Genomic DNA, 25,185 nt, shown 5'->3' on the forward strand with positions numbered 1-25,185 from the left:
GCCAGTGAGCGGGAACCGGTCTGTATGTGGGATCCGGTCTGTATGTGGGATCCGAACCCTCAGGCGGGAGCGCCCGCCGCGCTTCCCAAGCGGTGCACTTATCCAGTGCGCCACCGGGCCGGCCCCACTCGCCAACACTTTTTGATAATAGCCATTCTAACAGGTGTGAGATGTTTCATTGTGTTTTTATTTTGCATTTTCCTGATCATTAGTGATGATCAATATTATTGATATTTTAATTAGGATTTTCCCATCTGAATTCTTAGGGAAAATTGATCTATGAAATTTATTTATTTATTTTTTTGTATTATCGTTGTCTGATCTTAGTAACAAGACTCACAGAAAGTGAATTGGGGGAGCCTCCTCTGTTTTTCAGTTCTGTGAATCAATTCATATGAGGTGGAGATGCTGGACCTCAAAGTTTGCTAGAAGGAGGCTGTAAAAACATCTGGGGTGGTGCCAGTGGGGATGGAGACCTTTGTGTTTGCTGATTCTATTTCTTTAATGATTATTGGTTTATTTAGTTTTCCATTTCTTCTTTGTTTATTTAGATAATTTTTACTTTCCTGGAAAATTATCTGTGACATATATTTTCAAAGTTATTTGAATAAAATCATCCATAAATTCTCTTATGACTTTTTTCATCTTAATATATTTATAGTTTTATCCCCCTATTTAATTCTTATTGTGCTATATCTTTTCTTCTCTTCCCCCCAACCTTTGATTTATCTTCCCAGGGATTTGTCTATTATTAGCTGTTTCAAAGAACCAATTTCATCATTTTGTCTGCTTTTTCTTTGATTTCTGTGTCAATAACATCTATGTTTCCTTATTATTGTATAATTTCTTTTGTAATTTCTTCTTTGATTCATTAATTGTTTTGAAAGTATTTTGAATTTCTAAATATGTATGTTTTTCTGCTTTGTTTTAACTTTTAATTTTATTACATTATGATAGGAGAACATGGTTTGTAAGATTTCAGTTTTTTGCTATTTGTTAAGAATCCTTTGCTGACTAGTTTGTGGTCAATTTTGCAAGCATTTATCGTGTTCTTACAGCAATATTTAGTTTATTTTTTACATAGAGTTGTGTATGTCTATTAGATCAACTTTATTTACTATTTATTTATTTATATAACTCTATTACATATTAACTTTTTTTGTCACTTTAAGCTCTGATTCTGAGAAAAATAAGTTAATACTTCCCACAATGATTGTGGATTTGTAAGTTTTTTTTTTTAAATTATGTTTTGTTTCATTTGTGTTAACACTTTGCAGTGAGGTGTGTATAGTTTCAATGGTATCCTTTTAAATGTTCCTTTTAAAGTAATATCCCTCTTTTTGTCCTAATAAATTTTACTACCCTAAAATCTTTTAGTTCCCTGATGTTAATAGTTTTGTCACTTTTCATTTCTTTACTATTTGCCTGGTAAATTTTTTCATGCCTTTACTTTCAATCTTTCTGTGTCCTTTTGTTTCAGGTTTTGAAAGCAATTGTTTATCCAGCCTGCTCATCTTTGTCTTTTAGTGGACAAGTTTAATTCATTTACGTTTATTACAGTTACTGATATATTTAGACCTATTTTTAACATCTTTTTTGTGTTTTCTGTTTATCATGCCTCTTACCTTTCTTTTTTATACTTTCCTATCTAATTGGATTTTTTGAATTTCCCCTTTTCTTCTTTATTGCTTTCAAAGTTTTTCTTAAAATATTACTATCTTTCTGTTTTTTATTGCACAACACATCTTAGAATGCTTTGACTCCCATCCCTACTTTCTGGCTTTCGTTTTATTATTTATGTTATTCTAGCTTTACCTTGTTTCAACCGTGGTATTTCCCAAATCATTCTGTTTTTATTTATATTTATAATCTGTGTTTATTTGGATTTACCCATGTGCTCATGCTTACCAGTGGCTTTGGTTTTTTCTTATCATTATTTCTTGCATCCACTCACTCCTGTCAGGATTATTTCCCTTGTTACTGAAATACATCCTTGAACAGCTATTTTTGTTGAGGCCCTATGATAGCCAGTCCTCTCGGACTTGGTGTCAGAAAATGTTCTGATTTTGCTGCTGCTCTTAAGAAAGAGTTTAGCTCTTTTCCTTCAACCTTTGAAGATACTCCTTTATTTTTTTAGCATTATTATGTTGATGAGAAGTCTTGTGTATGTATAATTTTTGTTCTTTTGTGATAAGTTTATTTTTTCTGTCTTCTTTTGAGATTTTCTCTTGATCTTTAATGTTGTGTGTTTTACCACAAAATATCTAGGGTTTAGTCTGTTCTTATTTATCGTACTTGGAATTCTGTATGTTGCTTTAGTGTAAGAATTGTATCTATCTTCAGTTTTTGAAAACACGTGACTGTTATCTATTTGAATTTTGCCCTGACTATTCTCTCTGTTCTCTCCTCATGGGACTCCTGTTAGCCATGATTTGAGGTTTCTCGTGATAACCTCCTCTATATCTCTAACCTGCTCTTGCAGATTTTTATCTCTGTGTCTCTTTGGTGCATTCTCAGAGATCTCTGCTGGTCGTTTGGTTCACTAATTCTCTCCTCAGCTGTATGTAATCTGCTATTTAAAAATTTTTTTTCCCCCTTTTTTTTGTCTTTTTTCGTGACCGGCAACAGGATCGCAACCCTTGGTGTTGCGCCCGCNCCCCCTTTTTTTTGTCTTTTTTCGTGACCGGCAACAGGATCGCAACCCTTGGTGTTGCGCCTGCACCTCGCTCAGCCAGTGAGCAGCCGGTCTGTACGTGGGATCCGAACCCTGGGCGGGAGCGCCGCCGCGCTCCCAAACGGCGCACTGTAGCAGTGCGCCACCGGGCCGGCCCTGCCATTTTAAATTTTATTGATTTTTTTTTAAAAGAAAATGTCTAAGGTTTTTTATTGGATTTCTTTTTAATTTAACAAGTTCTTTTTCCTCTTAAATTAGATATGCCTTGTTTAATCCTTATGTTTTAATTCTTTTTTTACAAAATCTCTTCAGTCACTTGGAATATGACTGTTTTTTGGTCTCACGTCTTTTGTCTTCGTGTGGCTTCTGGTATTTGGGGTGACTCTCCTGCGTGTTATATCCACTGGTGCTCCTTTACCTTGGCCGCTCCCACTGGTGCCCTGTGGTTTTCAGTGGAGCTCAGCATTGTTGGGTGGTTTTCTGTGGTGACCGGTCATCACCACAGATTTGCCTACAGCATTTTCCAGAGTCCGCCTTTCAGAACTGATGTCTTCCCTTTGCCATCAGAGAGATTATAGTCTTCTTCAGTTTCAAGAAAGAAAGAGAACAACAAAGCCAGCTCTTGCTGGTCCTTCTGCCTCTCCTTGCTGCCACCAGCTTCCGTCTTCCCTGCCCTGTCCTGAGTTCTGTGCCTGGCATCACTGCCTGTTTTCTGTCTTCCTCGTCCCCCTGCAGCCTGACTCCTGCCTTTCCCTGACTGTAGAAACTGCCTTCCCCCAGGTCTTTAGCAACTGCTCCATGGAATGTCACCTCTTCTCAGTTTTGCTGTGATGTGCCCTTGGACACCAGCAACTGCTCACTTCTCCTGTTGGCATAGGCATGTTTGTCTGGTCTTCCAATGACGTCTCCCTGCCCGGGCCCTCCTGCCCTGTCCTGGGCTCTCCCTGGCTCAGCTTCTCTCTCCACACTGGGCTGCTCCCTCTTCTCTCACTGTCAGTGGTGGCTCTGCAGGTTGCATGGCTGTGCCTTGAGCTGTTCACTCCCTTTTCTCCCTGCTATTGGCCCCCCATCTGGTCATCTGATCTCCTCTCTAGTCCACACCCTAGTCATCTCATCCCTGCAGGACTCTTGGTGTCCCTAGTCCCCCCTCCAATCTGCTCTGCAATCTAGGCTGCAGCAAAATTAAGTCCAGCTTTCCTCAGCTCTGCTGCCTGCGGCTTAGAGACCTTGGGTGGTTTCCTGTTTTCCCTCCACATTGTCTTCCAGGAGGATTCATTTGTTACTGTTGCTGTTGTACAAACATTACAGGAACGTGTTCTCACTGTGAAAACATGAGTGACGCTTAGCTACGCAGTGACATAGGAAATACTGCACCCTCCCGCCTCCCCAGTGCCCTCCCCAGACCACTTCTAGTGGTTGGCTGCACGTATGGTATTTATCATCTCCTTTCCTCCCTCTCTTCCTTCCTTCCTTCTTTCCTTCCTTCCTTCCTTCCTTCCTTCCTTCCTTCCTTCCTTCTCCTTTTGCTCTGCTGTTCCCAAAGTCCAGGACATGGTTGGGGGAGAGGGGCACGGTGGACATCATGAACATGTGAAATAAACAGTAGTGCGATGGCCAACACTGCCAGCCGTGGAGATGCCCCAGTCCCATGGCAAATCAGTTGGGGCCAGGCTGCTACTCAGAGTAATCATTTCATAATCCCACGTGAGGAGCACTCTGAGGGTGTATCCACTGCTGGAGGGACTTCCAAACTTTTGATCTTCCTTTCTCCCTTCCACCATCCCTTCCTTTTTTCCTTTCCCGCTTCATCTTTCCTTCCCTCCCTCCCTCCTTCTTTCCTCCCTTCCTTCCTTCCACCAGGTGAGTGTTTACCGGATGAATTGTTTTGAGATTTGCTTGCTCACTGCAACCTCTCCAGGTTAGCAAAGGTTGGTCGACACACACCTTTCATGGTGCACTGTCTTCATGGAGCTCCACACTCACTCACTCGCTACTTTGCCGATGGCATGGCCAGGTCTTTGCCACCAGAAACAGCAGTGCAGCTGGCACCCAGACACTCCCGCCTTTGCACTCCTCCTGCACTGTGTGCCTGTGTCCACTGCCTGGTTCCTAGGAGTGGAACTCTGGTGAGTTCTCCGTGTAGGCTGTTCACCTTCCTGCCACCGTGTAGGAGGTGCCTGCATTCTGACTGGCACTGCCCCAGCCGTGCAGTTTCCTTCTGCCCAAGTGTCGGGCCAGTCTCCTCAGAGTCCCGCTGTAGGCTGTGCCTCTGCCATGTGGCCCTTCACCCTCCCTGTTCAGTTCTAGTGCCCCCTGCTCCTGGTCCAGTGTGGCATCTTCCTTTTGCACCAGACCTGCTCCTGCCCCACCGTCCAGACAGGCCTGGTGGGACAGGCTGGGTCTCTATCACTGCACGTGGTCCACGCTGGCATGTGGTGTGCCCTTGATGATGACCTTGACCGGATTCAATAGGAGACTCCAGGTGGCCAAGCCCCCGGAGTTATTTTCCAGTAGAGGCCTATTTGCCCCTTGAATTCTGAGTGAAATTGCGAAGGGCAGTAAATGTTGAAAACAAAATGGGATTAGGCTCCGAAGAGCCACATGAATCCTTTTTTAACGACACAAAGCTTGTTATGCCTGTCTGTGTGCACATGTGTAATTCAAGCCAGGGTCAAGAATGAAGACAAAGGGACAGCACTCGGAGCTGTGTGAGAAGGTGAGCGGGCCAGGCCCTCAGCAGACCTGCTCGCAGCGAATGCAGGGACACGGTCTCAGGCCAGTTTCTTCTGTGGCCAGGGGCAGGACACAGAGAGGTCAGCATTGTTTGTGGACAAAAGTGGAATTACATCAGGCAGATAAGCAACACTTCAGGCACCAGGGAGAATCTGGGACAAAGCCTGAGGTTCCTCCCCTCGGCCCCTGTTGGCTGCTCGGCCAGGGAAGGAAAAAGGAGGCAATAAAACCTGGGCCCTTCTCTGGCCCATTCACGTACCAGCTGCCTGTAAGTTCTGGGGACTTTTCCCGTGACTGTGGCACATTTCCCCAGGATCCCCGGGCCATGTGCAGACACCAGGCACTATGTGTGCTACGGTCACACTGACAGCCAGTCATCCTGAAGCTTCTCCTGGCGCAGGCGAGATTACAGCTCCTGGATGTGTCCTGGGCCTGGGGGCAGGTGCTGGGCTCGCATGATGCCCTGAGGACCGCACAGGGGCAGCGCCGGGCTTGCCCCTTACAATCCCCCCAGTAAGGGACACAGAGGCGGTGAGGGGCCCCAGGCCAGCTGGGCATTAGGCAGCAGGGGTGCCCCTCACCCAGGCAAACCCAGGTGAGATCCGGGTGACTTAAGTCATTTGTGAAGAGTATCCCCCAGATGTGCTCATGGAAGCCACGGTCAGCACATTGTCCTTAGCCGCTGGAAAGCAACGGGTTTCAGGGCTTCATGCTAGGCTGCTGTGCGGAGGGGGTGAAGGATCCTGTGAGAAAGGCGTGTGGTGGGCTGTTTAAACGAGCAGCTGTCTGGGACCTCAGCACAGCCTTGCAGCAGCCGTCCCTCGGGTGTTCCAGAGGCCGGTTCAGGACAACACAAGGAAGTTGCAAGTCACACAGTGGGGAGTTGACACAGATGCCTCATGGGGTGGTGCTCGAGGAGGAGGAGAAATGGTCTGGGCAGCTCTGAGCTTGGTAGAAGCAGTCTGGCCGAGGAGGTTGCCATCGTCCCCTGAAAAGGGACCACTAGCCGGGAGGCGGCAGGCCTGGAAGGGAAGAGCACTGTCACCCTCATCCCACCCTGGGTGGCCGCAGGAAGGGTCTGACCTGTCCCCCGGGGCCTTGCTCATCGCCCAGCGTCTGGCAGCGCCTCTCGGGGGAGCGTGTCTGCTTTACTTCACCAGAGCAGCAACGCGCCCTGTAGAGAAAGAACCTGACTGTGTGGAAGTGTTTGTGGTAGGAGCTCGGCCCTAGCCCTGCTCCCCGGGTGGCAGATCTCAGAGGCAGCCTCGATGAACTGTGTCCGTTTGGGGGTGTTCTGATGATTACTTACAAACCTTCAAATAACATGCTTTGGTTGCTACCCTTGGTTCATCGACTTCACACCTTACCTTCTCACCTCCTGCTTTAATAAAGTCGTATCTAGCTAGTGTTGCCTTGTGCACCTCCCAAAGTAGTTATATTACAGCTTGATTCCTCTGGTAGTTACCTTGTTGGCTTAAATAACACGCTTAAACTCAGGTTTCTTGTTCTAAAAACCGTGGGCTGTATCGCCTCCCTTCCCTACTGCGCACATGCGCACACACACTCTCTCTTAACATTCACAGCTACTTAATTATCTAATTTCAAAAGAGAAGATATGAAAACAGTGTATTTACCAGAGTCCTTACCAGTGGCCGTGGCAACTGGCTGTCCTTCCTGCTAGGTTTGTAGGAGCCTCTGGCTGTTGGGTGTCGTTGTCAGATGCCAAACAGGTTTGTGTATATATTTGTAACTTCCCAGCCTGACATTGTTAGGTTGACAGTCCTAGTTGTTTTTGTTAGTGTCCCATTAAAAGGAATGTCATTATGCAGACAGAGGACTAGATTCAGCCTCTCCAGGTGTCACAGTCGAAGTGTAACTCTTAGTCTTTCTATCTTGGTAGCCAGGAACCCATCTCCTTGGCCAGCTTTTCCATGGCTGACCTAGTTCCAGACCTGCAGCACATTCTTTTCTGGATGTCTAACTCCATCGAGCTCCTGTACTTTATCCAGCAGAAATGCCCACTCTACATGCAGAGCATGGAGGAGCAGCTGGATGTCACAGGTATGGCTGGTGCTGCTCCCCTAGCCTTGTGCTGGCATTCCCAGGCAGGGTGAGCACAGGGGCAGAGCTGGCCACGAGAACAGGGAGGGATTCATGTCAGGGCATCCTCAGCTTCCAGTCCTGGCATGTGTCAGTTGTTCGGAGACCACTTGAGACCAATGCTGGTGGTTTGGGCCAACCTGACAACATCGTGTCACGTGCTCCATGCAGTGGCGTCACCTTGACTGCTGTCCAACTCTGTTCTGCTTGTAGGGAAGCCCGGGGGATACCCGGGCCACTCAGTGGGGAAGACATAGAACCACTAGGGAGTGAATGCCAGGGACGGTAGGCAGAGCATTGGCTCTCAGCCACTGCCCATTCCGAGTTGTGCCACTATTTCAGAAAGAATTGTAGTTATACAATTGTAGATGCATGTCAATTTCGGGGGTTGTAATGTGGGGAGACGTGCATTCTAGGATTTATGAAGTACAGTAGGAAGCGTTCTGAAAACGCGGAGGGTGAGTCTGACTGGAGCAGTCTGGGAGGGCTTCATGAAGACGGTGGCATTTGGGCTGCTCCTTGAGGCCCAGGTAGGATCTTAGCTGGTGTGTGTCTGCCAGGGAGGAGCAGCAGGACTGTCCTGCCATGGGACCAATGTGACAGCCAGGCCCCTGGGGGCTCTAGGGCCAGAGCCTCATGTTTTGCTGCCCCTGTTGCTCTGCCGTGGCAAAAACACATCACTCACTCCCCTCCATCTGCGGGTCCCTCAGGCTGTTCAGGCCACTTGTCCACCCCGTCCATGAGCTGGGAGGGAAGTACGGGCCAGGCACGTGGACATGGACCCTGTATGCCGGATGCTGCACTGTGCCTGTGTGTACTCAGCTGTGGCACCCAGGAGGCGGCCATGGCCTCAACCTAGAAGAGCTCTGAGAAAACAGGGCCAGCGTGGGGCCCTGGACCAGGCTGTACGCGTTGGCTCTGGGACCCTGCTATGGCTCCTTGCAGGGCAGATGTCCTAAGAGGAGGGGCTCTCGGTGGCCGAGAGTGTGGGGCTGGGGAATCTGCATGGTGATTAGTGGCCAGGACAGGCTCTTACTCTGCTTAGCAGACACTGTCCTCAGTCTGTGGTGGGGGACTGGGCTCCGGAGACCAGGTTGGATGAGGGCCTATGAAGCCTGGGCAAACCGAACCCATCAGGGTGTCCGGGCCAGACCTGGACATCAGACTGTGGGGTGAGGGCACACCCTGCTCTGGAGAGGGGCAGAGCCAGCTGAGATCTGTCCACGCTCCGTCCTGCCAATCATGATTTCTTAGTATTTTCTTTTTTGTTTGTTTAATTAATTAATTAATTATTCTTAGTATTTTCTGGTCCCCTACTTTACAGTGGAAAGGGAAGAAGGACCTTCCTGTGGGGCTCCCAAGGCCTTGGGATCTGGGCTTCTGCAGATGTGTGGACGGCGTGTCGGCTCTTGGTGCAGATGCTTCCTATTCCCAGTGGGCATTCTGGGCATGTGGCCTCTGTGCCTCGTCCCCTGGATGGACATGCACAGCAGCCAGTTAGACTTCCCAGGAATGGGTGGCCACTCCCTGTCCACAGGGTCTGGATCTAGAGCAGACGTAGTATCTGGCTTTTCTCCTGAACGTGACGTGAGTGCCTGCACTTGCGAAGTCTCCAGAGCAGGGGCCCTCGCGTCCAGCCGCCTGGCCCACCCCGAGGGTCTCTCCTGGAATCCAGTGCCTGTGCACCCCCGAGCTCACTCCCTCTCCCATGGCCTGGCCCCAGCACCACTCTCGTCTCCTTGAAGGCTTCTGGCTGCCCAGGGCCAATGTCACAGATGGCAGGCGGGTTCTGAGATAGAAGAGACACTTCTGGAGTTGACATTGGCCAAGAAACCACCTGGACTTTGGCTTATTCTCGAGTGCATGTCCTTCTGTGTGAGGTGGTGATGAGGTTAGGTTTAGGGGATGTCCTTAGGGGAGTCCCTTTTGCTCTGGCTCCAGCAGGAGTCAGCTTGGGGGACTGGCTTCCCCCGCTCCGTGGTGACTGGGCTCTGCATTCTCGGCGAGTCCCCGCAGATGGCCTTTCCAAGTGGCTTCGTTTCAGCCAACGTTCCGGCTGCTGTTAGCTGATCCCACACAGGCCCTCATCTGGCTGCTGTTCATGGGAAAAGTTGCTCCGTGCTGACGGGCTGCAGCTCTGCAGCTGCTGCCTCTGGTCCCAGGGAGGAAGTTATTTTTGGTCGGGGACCTGGTTGTCAAGCCCAGTCAATGGGTGCTGGGGGAGTAAGCGTGTGGCCCAGGGGCGCCCCAGAATCTGGTGTCAAGAGCATGGCAGGCGCCCGAGAACTCAGAGGGACAACATTGAGCAGAGGGCAAGGGAGGCCGAGTCTCCGTCTCAGCCTCCTGAGCCTCTGCAGGAAACGTCTGTGGGAGGTCTTCTAAAAACAGAGGTGGCATGTCCGGAGCTGGTGAAATAGCCTTTGTCGTTTCCCAGACAATCTTTTTGGTCTGAAGTGCTGACCCAGGAGGCCTCGTTTCCATCTCATGAGGGGATGGCGTCTGCCGCGTCCCTCTGCAGGTCTCCCCTGCTCTCCCTCGGGGCTGTGGCTCAGCGCCTGCCGGGGCCCAGTCGGAGGAGGCTGCAGGGCGCCCATCCTCCTTGAGGCTTTGTGGTCTCGGGGTGCTCAGTGATCCCAAAGGAGTCTGAGAGCTGTGTGTGTTGGGTGTGGAGCCTGCTCTGGTCTTGTCCTGCAGAATCAGCGCCTCGTCCTCCTGCTGTTCCCATGGATCCAATTCTCTCTTCCCATTGGCCGAGCCCTGGCCTGAGAGCCACACAGGGCTGCATTCTCAGGTGGATGTGGTAGTGCAGGGGCAGCCTGTGCTCAGAGTGCCACGGACAGACCCCTGGCACTGTGCAAGGGTCTGGGCTCAGGTTCTTGGCCATGTCCCCCTCTGCTGGCTTCCCTGTGGCTGTGAGCACATGTGGCTTACACCTGTTCTGGTCGGTGGTCAGGGCCAGCCTTGCATTTCTCTGAAGGTCTGGAAGCTTTGGAAGAAAGGAGCATCTCAGCTGGCAGAAAGCCTAAGACCCCAGGTTCCCTCTAGCCGCTGGGGGAGGGGGGATGCAGGGAGCAGCCAGCCCTGCCTGGGTTCCAAATGAGACCCCTGGGACCAGGCATGGGTAGGAGGCCAGTGGGTCGAGGGAGGGTCCTGGCACTGGGCAGGCTTCTGGCCTCTGGCCCATGTGGGTTCTTGGGGAGTGGGTTTGGGGGACAGGGGAGCCCCCAGCTCCTGAGGAAGTACTTGAACAACAAAACAAAAGTGATAGAAACACATCTAGTGTTTTGTGAGTTGCATTGTCCTGGCTGTGGATGGGCCTGCCTCAGGGCCTCTGGCTGCTGCCCACGATTTCTTTCCGGGTGGCCTGTGCTCCTGCGAGGCCTGGCTCAGGCCAGGCCATGTGGACTCGTGAGATGCAGCAACTCCCTCACGGCCCTGATGGGAGAGTCCTCGATGGCGTGAGGGTGCGGCCCCTGCTGTGGCTCCTGTGGAGAGCCTGGGGCAGGAACGGAGAGAGAGCCCCCCACTCCTGGTAATGAACAGATGAGGACTTGAGAGAGTGAGGAACAAACGCCAGACATCCAGCATTCTGGTTCCTTCCCCTTAATGCCTGGGGACCCACGTCCAGATGCCGCTCACATTCTGTAGAGCCCCTAGGGATAGTTCCACCCTGCTGGGGGCCTCTCGCCTTTACAGGAACCCCCTCTTGGAGGGAAGGAGTCACCTTCTCCTCCCCCCACTGGTGACTCCCCTCCCCCAAGTCTCAGCTTCAGCCACACCCTGCTGATGCCCTTGTGGTCCCCTTCCCTGCGTTGTCCCCCGGCCCAAGTGCCCTGCCCAGAGCCAGGCTGCCTCCGGGTGGCTGAAGACACAGCAGCATCTTCCCAGCTGTCTCCCTGGGTGCTGGGGGAGGGGACATAGGTGATTTAGGTTTCTTTCTTCTTGAAAGATTGTTATGATTCCACAGAGTGACGGCCTCCTCAAAGCCTGCTGTCAGAGGTCCTTTGACCTGTGTCCTGATGAGAAGTGACCTGCAGGGCAGGGGTCGGATCTGCTATTGTGGGGGCAGATGCTTCTAATGGAAAACATTCTGGAACACTATAGTTAATGAGCAGCTCCTGTGCTTGGGATCCACGGGGCGTTGGAATGTGTGGACTCCTCCTGCCCCTCACCAGCATTCCTGGCCTCTCCATGAGGGTGGCAGGCTTAGCCCCAGCCATGGCCCAGAGGTGTTTGGCTGGTTTGTCACATTCTCCCAACCCACACGGGAGCGTTGTGTGGTGCTCGCAGGGCACCTGGGCAGGTGGTTGTGTCGCTGCTGTTCCTGCAGATGGGTGCCGATCGCTGTGGCCTCCTGGAGTGACTGTTGCTGTTGCTGTCTCCCTGCAGGCTCGAAGGAGTCACTGTTTTCCTGCACACTGACGGCCAGCGAGGAGGCCATGGCGGTGCTGGAGGAGGTGGTGCTATACTCCTTCCAGCAGTGCGTGTACTACATCTCCAAGGTATGGTGGGTCATGGGCACCCCAGGCCGTCGGGGATGGCAGCTGTGCTGGCGGTGCCACCGTTTCTGTGCTTAGGCAGCTTGTTGGATGAAGTAGGCTCAGGCTGTGGATCTCCTAGGGAGGAGCCAGGAAGGGGCTGCGATGAGCTGAACTTCAGCAGTGAGGAGGTGGCCGCTGGTCCTGCGTAGGCCCTGATGTGCCCCCGATGCCTGCTCTTTCCCAATCTGGCCCCTCACTCGCCCAAGCAGGAAACCTAGAATCACTCTGGCTTCCTCTTTCCCTCCCGTTGAAATGCAGTCCCTGCCTGCTGGTGTGTTGAGGGTCATGGATAAACTGTGAGAGGCCTCGGTGTGTGGCACATGGGACATGGCTCTGTTGTCAACCTGGGGCATGGGTCTATTGTCAACCTAAACCCAGCTGGTGCCAGGGCTGTGGCCACTGGTCCCCCTGTGGCCATGACCCAGCTCTGGGGTGCTTTGGGGCATGGTGAGCTGCTTTCTGGGGAGGTGGTGCTCTCCCGCTCAGTACCAACAGGGTGTTTGCAGCCCTCTTTGCTGGAGTCCATCCCACCAGGCACTACCTTTGTAACCTCCCAGGCTCACCTGTGCCTTAACAGGAGCAGGTGCCGTATGACCACTGCGGCTGGCTCTGGCTGAGTACTTGTACCCTGTCTCTGCTCCTAGCAGCCCCAGAAGGCAGCTCTTGCTAAACCCCTGTCCCCCACCCCCTGCAACGTCACTGGAAAAGCCTCAGCCAGGAGCTGTGATGAGTCCAGGGTGGGGCATGCAGCACGTGGGTGGGGAACTTGGTAGGTCAGGGCCTCTCAGTCTGACCACCAGCACCCCTGGAAATGTGGTCCTGTTCTCTCACCCTTCCAGTGCCTGTACGTCTGCCTCCCAGCCCTCTTGGAGTGCCCCCCGTTCCAGACGGAGTGCCGGGAGAGCTGGTGCGTGACACCTGCACTGCCAGAGGAGGTGCGCCGCGTCGTGTCTGTCTACCAGGCGGCCCTGGACCTCCTGCGGCAGCTGCAGGTGCACCCCGAGGTTGCCTCCCAGATGCTCGCCTACCTGTTCTTCTTCTCCGGCACTCTGCTCCTCAACCAGCTCCTGGACAGGGGTGAGGGCAGGTGCTGGGGGACAGGGACCCACATTCCTGCTGGAAATGCTGGGGGTGTTCTCACTGCCAGCCACAGGCTACTGACCCCTCGGATGACTCCTGAGGGACAGCTCTGCTGTGGTGAGGGGTCTGCGGGGGTGGGTGCCCGTGGGGCTGGGGGTGGGAGGCAGGCTGAGGCCCAGGCTTAGGACACATCGCACAGAGAGTGTTCTTGCAGGAGGCATTCTTATCAGCATTTCAGAAAGGCCACGGCAGAAAGGTCTGCACAGGGCCCCTTCCCTATGACAGGCTCAGGGGAGTTATTGAACTGCCCAGAACTGCTGGTGGACATGTGGGGGCCAGGATGGAAGCCACATCCGTACAGCTGCAAAGGCTCTGACCTGTGACCTTGCTCCCTGAGCTAACATTCTCCATCCCCTGCTGGGTTACTTCCAGGCAGAGACACTACTGGGGGCATGGAGAGATCAGAGCAGGGGTGAGCCCACAGCACACACGTGTTGCCAGCACAGATGTGGCAGCTTTGGGAGAGAGGCAAGGTCTTGGCCTTCGGCCTGCGCTTTGGAGTCAGTGGCTGTCACAGCCCTTCTTGCCCTGCCACCTTTACCTCCCACCGCCACCTTTGTTCCAGAGAGGGGCCCAAGAAGTAGGAAAGTTGCCTTGGAAACTGACACAGGGTCTCATGTCTGTCCTTGAGCTATAATGTCCTTCTCTGTCCGGAGGGCAGGCTCTGGGGACCAGCTGGTGCCTGGTTCCCCTGCGTGAGGGTGGTTGCCTACCTGTTTGCTGGGAGACCTGGGCATCACCCTTCCTCTCTCATCCCCAGGCCCCTCCCTGAGTTGTTTCCACTGGCCTAGAGGTGTCCAGGCCTGCACCCGCTTGCAGCAGCTCCTGGAGTGGACAAGGAGCACCGGCTGCGGGGTGGCTGGAGAGCACTTCTTCCGGAAGCTCTCCTGCACCCTCAACCTGCTGGCCACTCCCAGCGCCCAGCTTATCCAGGTAGGAGGGGCACAGACCACAGACGGAGAAAGGCAAGGGCAGTGGAGGGGCTGGGGGTCAGAGGTCCTTTGACCTGTGTCCTGATGAGAAGTGACAGGGGTGGCTGGAGAGCACTTCTTCCGGAAGCTCTCCTGCACCCTCAACCTGCTGGCCACTCCCAGCGCCCAGCTTATCCAGGTAGGAGGGGCACAGACCACAGACGGAGAAAGGCAAGGGCAGTGGAGGGGCTGGGGCCCATGTACTGTCACTCTCCAGTCACCAGCTTACAAGCCAGGCCAGGGGGCTGGACACCTAGCTTCCAGGCCCAGAAAACTCAGTGTTCAGTAGATAACTTGCGAAGTTGCTTTCCTTTCACAGCTCTCCCCACCTGTGGTAGGCAGGATAAGGACCCCAGAGATGTCTATCTTTAGTCCCTAGACCTGTGACTATGTTACTGCACATGACAAAAGGGACTCTGTAGATGTGCCTGAGATTAAGGACTTTGAGACAGGAGGATGACCCTGGTGGGCATCTAATCAGACGATCCATAGGAGTGGGCCAGAGAGATGGACAGAAGAAGAAAGGAGGACTCAACCCACCCTGGCTGGCTCTGAAGATGGAGGAGGGGCCCACAAGCCAAGGAACACAGTGGCCTCTGGGAGTCAGAATGGCCCCCAGATGACAGCCAACACGGAAATGGGACCTCAGTTCTACAACCACGAGGAACTGAATTCTGATAACAATCCAGATGAGCGAGGAAGTGGATCGTCTCCCAGAGCCTCCAGAGAGCTCACAGCCCAGCAAGACCTGCACTAGACTGATCCACAGAACCATGAGATTCCACTCTTGTGTTGCTTTAACCACCAAGGCAGTGGGCATTTGTTGCAACAGCAACAGGAAACTAACCAACCCTCACCCTCCTCCCTTGCCACCCACCTTCCCCTGACACAGGTGTCACGGGTAATCAATGGAAACCAATCTGATGGTTTCTTTTCCTGCCTGGAAAACACTGAACATGCCATAGGATGGAGGTGGGAGTGGCTGCAGCCCAAGATGGAATCTGCTTTCTGTGCGTCTGGAAGGTCGGGTAATGTGAATAGTTTGCCCAACTTCAGGCAAAACCCTGAGCTGACTGTGGAGCAGCCAGCTCAACATGAGACTCACCAGGGCAAACCAGGCCTTTCAGTTTGGTGCCAAAAACAGGACAATGCACCGCCTGAGGATCAAAACACAAAATCTCACCTGTGTGCCCTGCAAGTGTTATTAAAATAACGATAGCTGATGCTATTACTGAGTATCTGCAGACATTAAAGGCTTTGCCTGGGTTATCTCATTTAATCATCACAGCAATCCTCCAAGGTAGGTAGCCTCATGATCCCGTTTTATGAATGACAAAGCTGAGCACAAAGCAAGCCAGGTACCATACCTGGTTCTGTGTGTCATTTATTCATTCAGCATACGTTAAAAATCTACTCTATGTTAGGGACTATATATTGTACTGAATTGTCATTTTTTAAAGTTAATTTTTTTTCATTATAAAAGTGAAACACTTATTCACTATAGAAAATTTAGAAAATATAGGGATGTCTGGGTATGTATGGCAGATGGATTTAATTTGCTTCCTCCCAAACTATCACTAAATAAAAGTAAATCCATGTTTTTTAATGGCATAAGCCCACAAGGACAAAGAAAACAGGAGATGAAAGCAGTAATATTTTGGAAGCTAGAAAGCAGGTGGGTGAAGAGCAACTGCAATAGCAAATCTAGGAAAACTGACTCCTGAGGAGCAGCTGGTTTACAGCAGAGCCACCAAAAGGCTCAGGAATTGGCAGCTCTAGGTACCTCTGGATATTGATGTGGAGATGGGGCTAAAACAGAAGGGCAGCTTGATAGACATTTTGGGAAGCACTAATCCTTGGATGGAGTGGCTTGGAGTGAGCCCACACTTCTGCTGAGAACAACGTGCACAGCCAGATAAAATACAAAAGGCATCTGTTTGAAGGCATCAGAGAGCTGCTGAAGGATTAGAAGAGGTAAGGATCTGCAGAGGGAGAACCACAAAGAGCTGAACTCAAGTTCTGCCTGCTGCTTTCCCCTGGGGGCATTTGCTATCCTGGGAGCAGGTTATGTGTGAGGCTAAGAATCCAGGCTTTGTGTAGGCAGGGGGCCGTTGCTGGGGAAAAAGAAACCCAAACAGATTTGGCCTCTCACAGGCTAGAGAGACAAACTCAGAGACTTTAGGGGCCTAAAATGCATGGCTGGCTTTCTCCTTCAGACCTTTGCCAAAATTCTGGAGCTCCAGGGAGTGGGGTGGGAAGGGCTTTAAAATGAAGCAAAAAGCTCTGAAAAGCAGAGTGGAATTTGTGGTAGTCTCACGATGCTAAGGAGACAAAGATTAGAGTTCAAGACCCCTTAGGGAGTAAACACCAGGCTCACAGTTGAAACCCTCCTGTGAGGATCCAGCAGAGGCCCACTGAGCCTTACCAAAAGCTCACCCAGCCCCAACTCAGCTCTCTCCTCCCCCCATGGCTGAAGTGCAGTGCTCAGCATCAATGAAGATACAAAGTAGCAATACCTGTGGGCTTCAGGTAAAGCAGAGCTAAGAGGTAAAGTTATAGCCTTAAATGTATATATCAGAAAACAAGGAGGGCTGAGAATGAATGATCATGAAGCAAGGCAAAAAGCAGCAAGTCAAGCCCAGAAAAAATAGAAGGAAGGAAATGATAGATAAGAGCAAAAATCAGTGCAATAGTGAAAAACATAGAGGAGAGAAAAGTGATCAAGCCAAGAGTTGGTTCTTCAGAAAGTTTATAAAAGTGGGAAAACACAAATTGTTAGTATCAAAAATGGAAAAAGGGTATCACTCAGATTTTACATTAAAAATTAGTACAGAGTAGTAAAGAGAATATTACAATCAACTTTACGCTGATAAATTTGACAGTTTAGGTGAAAGAAACATGCAAAAAAATACTTATTAAAACTGATACAAGAGGAAATTAAAAATCTGAGTAGTCCTATATATATTAAAGAGATTGAATTTATTATTTAAAAACCTTCTCACAAAAAAGATCTAAGACCCAGATGGTTTCATTCATGAATTATTTTAAACATTAGAGGAAGAAGTAATGTTATTGTTATTCAGATTCCTCCAGAAGCTAGGAAAAAATAGGAAATCCCATCTCATTTTAAAGAGCCAGCACAACCTTGATATCAAAACCTGAAAAGGAATTATAGGAAAGGAAAATTACACATGAAAGGTGAGCAACTTCATTAATCATTAGAGAAATGCAGTTTAAGCATTTTTTTGTTTGTTTGTTTGTTTTTGTTTTTTGCAGCTGGCTGGTAAGGGGATCCAAACTCTTGAGCTTGGTGTTATAACTCCATGCTATAACCAGCTGAGCTAACTGGCCAGCCTTGAAAAATGTAGTTTAAAACCACAGTGTTTTTAAAATACTAAACCAACCAGAATGGTTAAAATGAAAAAAGCCCATGCCAAGCACTGGTGAAGAGGTGTGAACTTGAACTCTCGTGTGTTACTGGTGGTGTTACAACTCAGTGTAACCACTGCAGGAAGCTGTTTGGCAGCATCTGCTGGAGCTGACCGTATGCATGTGCTCTGATGTGGTACTTCTCCCCATTGAAATGCTTCAATTTGTTCTTTACAACAACCTGGACGGGAATGTTCACAGTGGCACTATTCATAGTGGCCCCAAACTGGGAATAGCTTGTATTCATCAACAGCATAATGGATAAGTAAAGTGTAGTCTGTTCATTACAGTGAAGTCCTACAGAGCAATGTGACTTAGCAGACCATTGTCACCAGGAGCTGTAGACAAACCTTACACATCACACTGAGCTGAGGGCGTGGGGTGCAGAAGAGTGCCCGCTCAGGTTCCCTGGCTTGGGTGCAGGAACAAGCAGCACAGCTGTTGAAGTGAGCCCCATGCCCAACCCTGGGAGCCCATGGAGGGACTGCAGGGGCTCAGTATGCTCCTGACCTGCTCCTGCATGCTCTGGTCCTTGTTCCTGGGGCTGGGTGCACTTTGGGAAGATTTTGAATTGTGCATTTCAAACTGGTGTGGTTTTCTGTGTAACTGTTGTGCATTAGTACAAAATGCATCAGGGGAGGGAACAGTGTTACTTAGGGTCTCAGCCACCTTCCCCGCATCTACACAGCTGTGTGCCTGCTCTTTTCTCACTCTGGCAGAAGATGGGTGTCTATTTCTAGAGCATTTAAACAAAAGTTCTCCTGGCTGGGGAGGCCAGGCAAGGGCAGGAGTCTCATGCTGAGAAAAGGGAGTTCCGGGAAAAGTGACCTCCTGATTGCTGGAACCTTGGCCTCCTGCCCAGCTTAGCAGCCAGGCCTGTGTGCTCCAAGCAGGAGGTGGGCTGACCCAGCAGGCTGGAGTCAGGGACAGCCCAGGGGGAGGCATGCAGGTGCCCTTGCTGGGGATACCACAGGAGAGCAGCCAGGCCAGGGCACCCTGAGTGGTCCCTGGATAGCCACGCTCTCTGCTCTGAGGCTGGGAGCCTGCCACTTAAATAGGAGTGAGTCAACAGGCAGCTGTTCTAGAACAGCTTTAACACGAGAGACAGGAGGGGGAAGATGAAGTTGGAGAAAACAGACCGGGGGGCGGCAAATGTTTTCTGTAGAGGGCCAGGTAGAATATGTTTTCAGCTTTGTGGGCCACATATAGTCTCTGTCCTATACTCTTCTTTGTTTTGTTTTCAAACCCTTTAAAAATGTAAAAACTATTCTTAGCTTGAGGGCCTTATAAAAATAGGCCTCAGGCCACAGTTCGTTGACCCCTGAAACAGACTATTCAGGGAGAAGCTGTAAAAGAATCATTTTTATCCTTGTACAAATAAGAGAAGATATAACATCCATAAAATAATAATAAGATTATATAAATAAGAGAACAAAAAGAATTCTTGGAAATTAAAGCTATGAAAGCCGAAATGAAAAGCTCCATAGCGCGGGTGGAAGATCATGTCAAGCGAATCGTCCAGAAAGCAGAGTAAAAAAGACAGGAACACGGAACACAGCGGGGGGAGAGAGATCTGTTCCTGTGAAGATGATGAGAGGATTTCTTAGCACAGGTTGCTGGCTTCCTCCCCAACACCAACCCTGGACAAACTACAGAAGTGGGAAGTAAACATGGCTCTAGCAACTCACAAAACCAAAAAGAACCACCTTGGGGCAAACCACAGGCTTTCCTGAGCTGGTGTGTGTTTAAGGGGTGGGGCTGGAGGGAGCAGGGCTGTAGCCAGTGGGGTGGGGGTGGCCAGAGGTGTTAGAGGATGTGCTGCTGGGAGGTGGGGGGTGTCTGCTCTTGACCCTCCCCATATAGCCTGGAGACATTGATTGTTCCTTCAGTGTAGACATTTGATGACCGCAGTCCAGGCCACTGGATGTTGGCAGCAAAATCAGCAAGAGAGAAACAGAGAGGAAGAAGATGAGAACGTTAAAGGGCCAGTTGGTGAGGCCCAGCACCCAAATAGCAGGAGTCCAGAAGGAGGAAACAGAGAAGAGGGTGGCAAGAAAGTAAAGATAATCCAGACCCAAAGGACCTGAGTTTCTAGATTGAAGGTACCCCCAGTGGACGAGAGTGGATTTGCACCAGGACTGAATGTCACAGAATTTCAGAACATGGACATAGAAAATCTACGAGCTTTCAGAGAAGGAGAAAAACAAGACATATCCAAAGATTAGCAATCAGAATGGTTTCAGACTTCTCAAGAGCAGCACAGGAAGTCTGAAGACAAAGGAGCTGCCTTCGAAATTCCGAGCAATAACGACCCCCAGTCTGGAATTCTGTGCCAGCCGCACCACCAGTCAAGAGTGAGAGCAGGAGGAGGACGTTTTCCAGCATGCAGGGCCCGCGGTTTCCGAGGATGTCCTGGAGTCCTATGAAAACCCCCCACCCATTGTTCTGCCAAGTGAGGGCTTCCAGGTGGATTTGGAAGCAGACTGTCTGGATGACCGCATCTACCAGCACATCCTCTATATCCGCCATTTTCTGTGGAGCCTGCGGAGCAAAGCCAGCCCTGGCGGCGGGCCTGCCCAGCCAGAGTGCCTGGAGGTACCTGCAGGGCGGGGGGCTGTGCTGGGCTCCAGGGCCTGATGGCTGGGGTGGAAGTGGCCCGGCTCTGCCGGGATGCAGCAGGCAGGGAGCTCCAGGAGTCCTGGGTGTTCTCCCCACCTCAGGCCCTGGCTGCAGATGGTGGGGAAGCCCCTTGGCTCTCCCGCCACTCAGACATCAGGCCTGCAGGCATCTTCTGACCCTTTGGGTCGCATGCAGCCTGCGGCCCTCGTGTTCTGCAGGGTGACTCTGGGGGCCGTGGGGCCCTCTCCTCCCCTGGAGGCACTGTGCTGCCTGGCCCGCCCCCTGCTTGGTGCCTGAGTTCTCGCTCTTCTCCCTCCCCAGGACGCCAACCACACCATCCCGGAGGGGCACCTGGATGCCCAGAGCTGCCCCCTGGCTTCCAGGGACCCCAGCAGGGGAGCCCGAGAAGCCACCTTGGCACACTCTCTTCCTTCTGCCAGGGCTCCTCTGGCACAGGGCCCCCTGGGAAGGCAGCCAGGCCGCGGGGGCCGTGGGGGTTCCCAGGCCGGACCCCTGCACATGGACTCCTCATGCCTGCTCACACCTCCCAGCACCCCACTTGGACTTGAGCCCAGAGGCCCTGACTGGACAGAGCTCAGCAGCAACTGCGGGAAGGCGCTTCTGGAAGGGCAGAGGAATGGCCCGTGCGGTCCCCGGGAAGCAGCTCCGGAAGGTGAGGTCCCCCACCCCAGACCCTGCTTGGCACCTTGACACTCCACCCTCAGTCCCTGGGTAGGCCAGGCAGCTGGCCACGCAGCAGCTCGGTCGCTCAGTTGTATGACACATCTTAAACAAATATTCACTGCCATCGTGCGACTGAGCGAGTCTAGAAACGTGCTTAGAATCACTCCTGCACAAGGTGGAGAGGGGGTGGTTTGGACGATGTGGGCCAGCCAGCTGAGGAGGTGTGCTGGGGGCATCTGGGAGGACCTCAGGGAGGAGGTGAAACCAGAGCCCTCTGGGTGCGGAGGCAGGGCACGTGCGTGTGCCTGTGTGTGTGTGTGGGGGGACACTTGTGTGCGTGTGTGCATGTGTGTGCATACGTGTGTGGGCGAGTGCATGGTGTGTGAGTATCCTAAGGAATGAAGAGTCCTTGGTGCTTGTGCAGAGTTTGGAGTGTGCCCTGAGGGTTGGGGTCACCTGGCAGAGCTGGGCCTGAGACAGGCTACCTGCTCAGGTGTTCTGGCACCAGAGCTCAGAAAACTGTCATGAGGCGGCTCCAGAACAGACTCTGGCTCTGCCTCTGAGACCCCAACCCATGTGGCCCGTGGTGGGTGCAAGTGCGTGATGGAGAGAGAAGGCCCAGGGCGCTCAGGGTGGGGCTGGGGACCTGGGGGCAGGGTCCGGTCAGCAGTGGGAGCCCTCAGGAGGGGCGGATGTGGAGGAGGGAGGGGAATCCAGGGCGGTGGGAGGCCGTCGTGAGAGGCCGTGCTGGAACTGTGTGGGGCCCTGGCAGCCGGCGCTGAGAGGGGCCGATGTTCTGCGGTAACCGTAGGGCAGGGACCAAGGTGCCCCTTTCAGGCACATGGGGATGTCGCCCACAGGTGGGCCGCAACCTAATCGCCAGGCTTACTGTTCATGTTCTGCCCAAACGGTGCCTCCTTGGATCTGCACGAGCACTTCACGTCCTCCCCCTGGAGCAGCAGCTGATCTGGGATGTCCCTATGTCTGGACTCCTGGGGCAGGCCTGACCTCCAGCCCACCAGCCCCTCAGCCCTGCTGCACCTTTCCTACGTCCTCCCCCTGGAGCAGCAGCTGATCTGGGATGTCCCTATGTCCGGACTCCTGGGGCAGGCCTGACCTCCAGCCCACCAGCCCCTCAGCCCTGCTGCACCTTTCCTTGCCCACCCAGGAGACTCTGTGGCCCCCATGGATGAGCCGCCTCTGGCCACTTCGAGCCGCAGCTCCAGCACCGATGACTTCTGCTACGTCTTCATGGTGGAGCTGGAGCGAGGCCCCTCGGGGCTGGGAATGGGCCTGATCGATGGGATGGTGAGTGGCCCCAGGACCCCTGCCCGCCTCCCGCATCTCCCCACTGCCCCTTGTAGGCTGCCTTGGTTCCTGCTGTTTACAGAGTGTGGCCAGGGAGGAGGAGAGTGGGGGAGGCCTCTGCTATGCTTGGGACTGAGGGCCCGGCCTGTCCACTGGCCTCTTTCCCTGGGCCTGCTGTCATCTTGCCCCCATCCCCAGACTTTTAGGGTCTGTCCTGGGCCTTTGGGAACAGTGGTGGTATCCAGTGCTTTTATTGCTGGACCTGTGAAGACCAAACTCATGAGCTTGGCCTGACTCCAGACATGGGGCCTGCAAACGCCGGGGAAGTGGGCTGCAGGGTTCCTCACTGGGGACAGCTGGGGTCAGCAGCTGCAGAGCCCTGAGGCCCCTGCTTTTCCCCAGCACACGCCCCTGGGCACCCCAGGGCTCTATATCCAGACCCTGCTGCCAGGCAGCCCCGCAGCATCTGACGGGCGGCTGTCGCTGGGAGACCGCATCCTGGAGGTGAACGGCAGCAGCCTGATGGGCGTCGGCTACCTGAGGTACCGCCACACACACATCTTGGCTCAAGCAGTCGGGGTTAGCCTAGACAGGTCCACCTGCAGGACAAGCCCCTACACCCATGGGCACCGCCTGGCCTTGCTCCTCCCAGATGCTCTAAGGAGGGGAGGGGAGACTGGATGCCCAGGCCAGGCTCACGCGCAGCCCCATCAAGTCCTTGCATGCAGTGACAGCTGAGGGTGGGGGGAGTCGGATCTGCTGGGTCTGGTGGTGCGTCCCCCTGCACTCGGCAGTGGCCTCCTGGGTGCTCTGCGGCACCACCTCACTCCTGTGTTGGTTTCAGAGCTGTCGATCTGATCCGACACGGCGGGAAGAAGATGAGGTTTCTGGTTGCCAAGTCTGATGTGGAAACAGCCAAGAAAATCCGCTTCTGCACGCCCCCTCCCTAGGGTGGTCGCGCCCCGCTTCCCTGAGCTTCTGTAGGTGACGCTGACCTTCATCGAGCTGTTCGTTGTTTTTTAAAAGTAATGAGTCAAGTTCTCCTTTGGTGGCATCGCCTTCAGGACATACCCTGTTGATAATGTACATCTTGGTGTATATTTTATTTATATGACAGATAACACTAAGTTGTGATGTTTATTACAGAGCTTTTATGTTTAAAGGCTTTAATGAGAAGTGTAGATTCAGTAAACTTTCTTTCATATTCTTAGAGAGCGTCGGGGCTGCTGTCTACTGTCTGTGGCCCAGCCGTGTGGGCAGCGGGGTGGGGGAGGGGTGGTGGCTGCTGGTGGCTCCCCATGACTGCCCCCTCCCGTCCAGCATGGGACAAGCCCTAGTGGACACGGGGATGGTTGTCATGGCTGGGATTATTTCAACTGACTCTTCCTGCCCCCACCCTGCACAGAAACAAGAGCATTAGGAAACAGCAAGCAGCTCCCTTGCAGCCAGAAAAATCAGAGTGTAGTGTGATCCCACTGCTCAGCATGGTCCAAACCCCCAGAAGGTGAGAAAGTGAAGAGCCTGAAGTATCCCTGAGGGCGCCGAGCCCACCCTGGCCCTGGGCCTCCTCTCCCCGAGGCCTCCCACTCCTCCCTGAAGTCCTCTCTGATCACTAAAGCTGCGGCTTGGCCCTAATACCAGGCTGGTGGCCCCAGGCTCTTAATCTGCGGCAGTGTCTGCCTGGTCACTGTCCCTTCACCCCGGCAGGAGACTGGCCTCCTTCTCCACCAGCCGGCTGACCGTGCGCAGGGCCAGGGGCAGGGCCGTGTTGGTGTCCCGGTGGTAGCGGGGCTCGCACACCTCCACACTCGGCGTGAGCACAAACTGGGCCACGCTGGGCATCTTCAGCAGGTTCAGCAGCTCTGTGGCCCGGGTGCAGATGGCTTCTGAGTCCTCCTCACTGTGCACAGAGCCAGTGGCCGGGCTCTGGGCCAGGGTCCTCATCTTTGACAGTAACAGAGAGACCCTGGGGACAAGAGGGTCCCACCAGTCAGCTGCAGACACACCCCTCACGTGGAAAAGGGTCAGTGTGGAGAGGCCCAGTCCCCGAAGGCACCCAGCTAGGGAGGCTTTTGCTCTTCGGTGCCCACCGCCCTGGTGCATCCAGCTGACACAACCTAGCCACCCACGTCCAAACAAGACCCTTGTGCTCCTGGGACTATTTCAAGACACCTGGGACAGGGAAGACCTCAGAAGCCACGTCCTTTCCCCATGTAAGGCCAACAGGTTTTCCTCTCCCCACTCACTAACTAGGTACCTGGGGATCAGGTCTTGGCTGCGGGAGGCCAGCTTGGTCAGTGTAGTCATGAGCACAGTGATGACCTGTGGTGGACACTTGGGCAGGGTAGCAGAGGGGCGGGATTGGGCGACCTCGAATAGCAGGGCCTCCAGGGCTTCAAAGAACTTGTTGATCTGCTCCACGGTGCACCGCCTGTCACAGGTTACCGACAGGTACTCGCCAACGGCCCACACCTAGGCCCGGGAACAGAGGCTCAGCACACGCCCTGGTCTTGTCTGTCAGGAGGGACAGGAGGCCGGCATGGGCCTTACCACACTGGTGAGCATGCTTGCTCTGCTGTGGATGCCACTCACGCTTCCCACGAACTCCAGGAGGTCCTTGGCCAGCTCAACCACCAGGGAGGGCTTCAGCTTACACAGGGCCCCCAAGTATAATATGCTTACAGAAATGAAGTAGGGAATTAGAAACATGATTTAAGGAATAAGAGACTTTCCAAGTGACCAAGCAAATTTGAAATTGAGCTAAATAGATCTTCTAGAAATGAAAAATAGCTGGCTGGTTAGTTCAGTAGGTTAGAGCATGGTGCTGATAATAACAAGGTCTGGGGTTTGATTCCTGTACTGGCCAGCAAAAAAGAAAAATATATGAAAAATAGAATCGTTGATATTATAACCCAGAGAAAAAATTAACAAGCAGATTGGACAGATGAAAAGATAATTAATGAACTGGAATAGAGTTTTAGAAATT

General features: G+C 52.5%; 2 protein-coding genes across 2 annotated transcripts in view; one reads left to right on the top strand and one right to left on the bottom strand.

The window, feature by feature from the left end:
• Positions 1-23,414, top strand: part of RADIL (Ras association and DIL domains) — an 87,306-nt gene extending 63,892 nt beyond the window's left edge. Inside the window, exons 5-13 of the mRNA XM_008581362.1 lie at positions 7,308-7,468; positions 11,897-12,009; positions 12,888-13,125; positions 13,949-14,121; positions 19,995-20,183; positions 20,529-20,880; positions 22,060-22,199; positions 22,602-22,741; positions 23,044-23,414. Coding sequence (XP_008579584.1) covers positions 7,308-7,468; positions 11,897-12,009; positions 12,888-13,125; positions 13,949-14,121; positions 19,995-20,183; positions 20,529-20,880; positions 22,060-22,199; positions 22,602-22,741; positions 23,044-23,149 — 1,612 coding nt within the window. The 3' untranslated portion in view covers positions 23,150-23,414. The remainder of the gene's footprint in view (positions 1-7,307; positions 7,469-11,896; positions 12,010-12,887; positions 13,126-13,948; positions 14,122-19,994; positions 20,184-20,528; positions 20,881-22,059; positions 22,200-22,601; positions 22,742-23,043) is intronic.
• Positions 23,415-23,879: 465 nt separating this feature from the next.
• Positions 23,880-24,908, bottom strand: AP5Z1 (adaptor-related protein complex 5, zeta 1 subunit). The gene is made up of 3 exons (XM_008581363.1): positions 24,750-24,908; positions 24,457-24,671; positions 23,880-24,165 (listed from the first exon to the last, which is right to left on the bottom strand). The coding sequence occupies exons 1-3, from the start codon at positions 24,906-24,908 to the stop codon at positions 23,895-23,897; spliced, it is 645 nt and encodes a 214-aa protein (XP_008579585.1). The 3' UTR covers positions 23,880-23,894.
• Between the last annotated feature and the right edge of the window lie 277 nt (positions 24,909-25,185).

Source organism: Galeopterus variegatus, unplaced genomic scaffold (genome assembly GCF_000696425.1).
Source record: "Galeopterus variegatus unplaced genomic scaffold, G_variegatus-3.0.2 Scaffold2334, whole genome shotgun sequence".
Lineage (NCBI taxonomy): Eukaryota > Metazoa > Chordata > Mammalia > Dermoptera > Cynocephalidae > Galeopterus > Galeopterus variegatus.

Coding starts and splice junctions, on each gene's coding strand:
- AP5Z1 (XM_008581363.1), bottom strand. CDS start 24,908: ATGTTTCTAATTCCCTACTTCATTTCTGTAAGCATATTATACTTGGGG. Junction 24,672..24,749: donor CAAGCATGCTCACCAGTGTG/GTAAGGCCCATG, acceptor TCCCGGGCCTAG/GTGTGGGCCGTTGGCGAGTA. Junction 24,166..24,456: donor AGCCAAGACCTGATCCCCAG/GTACCTAGTTAG, acceptor TCTTGTCCCCAG/GGTCTCTCTGTTACTGTCAA.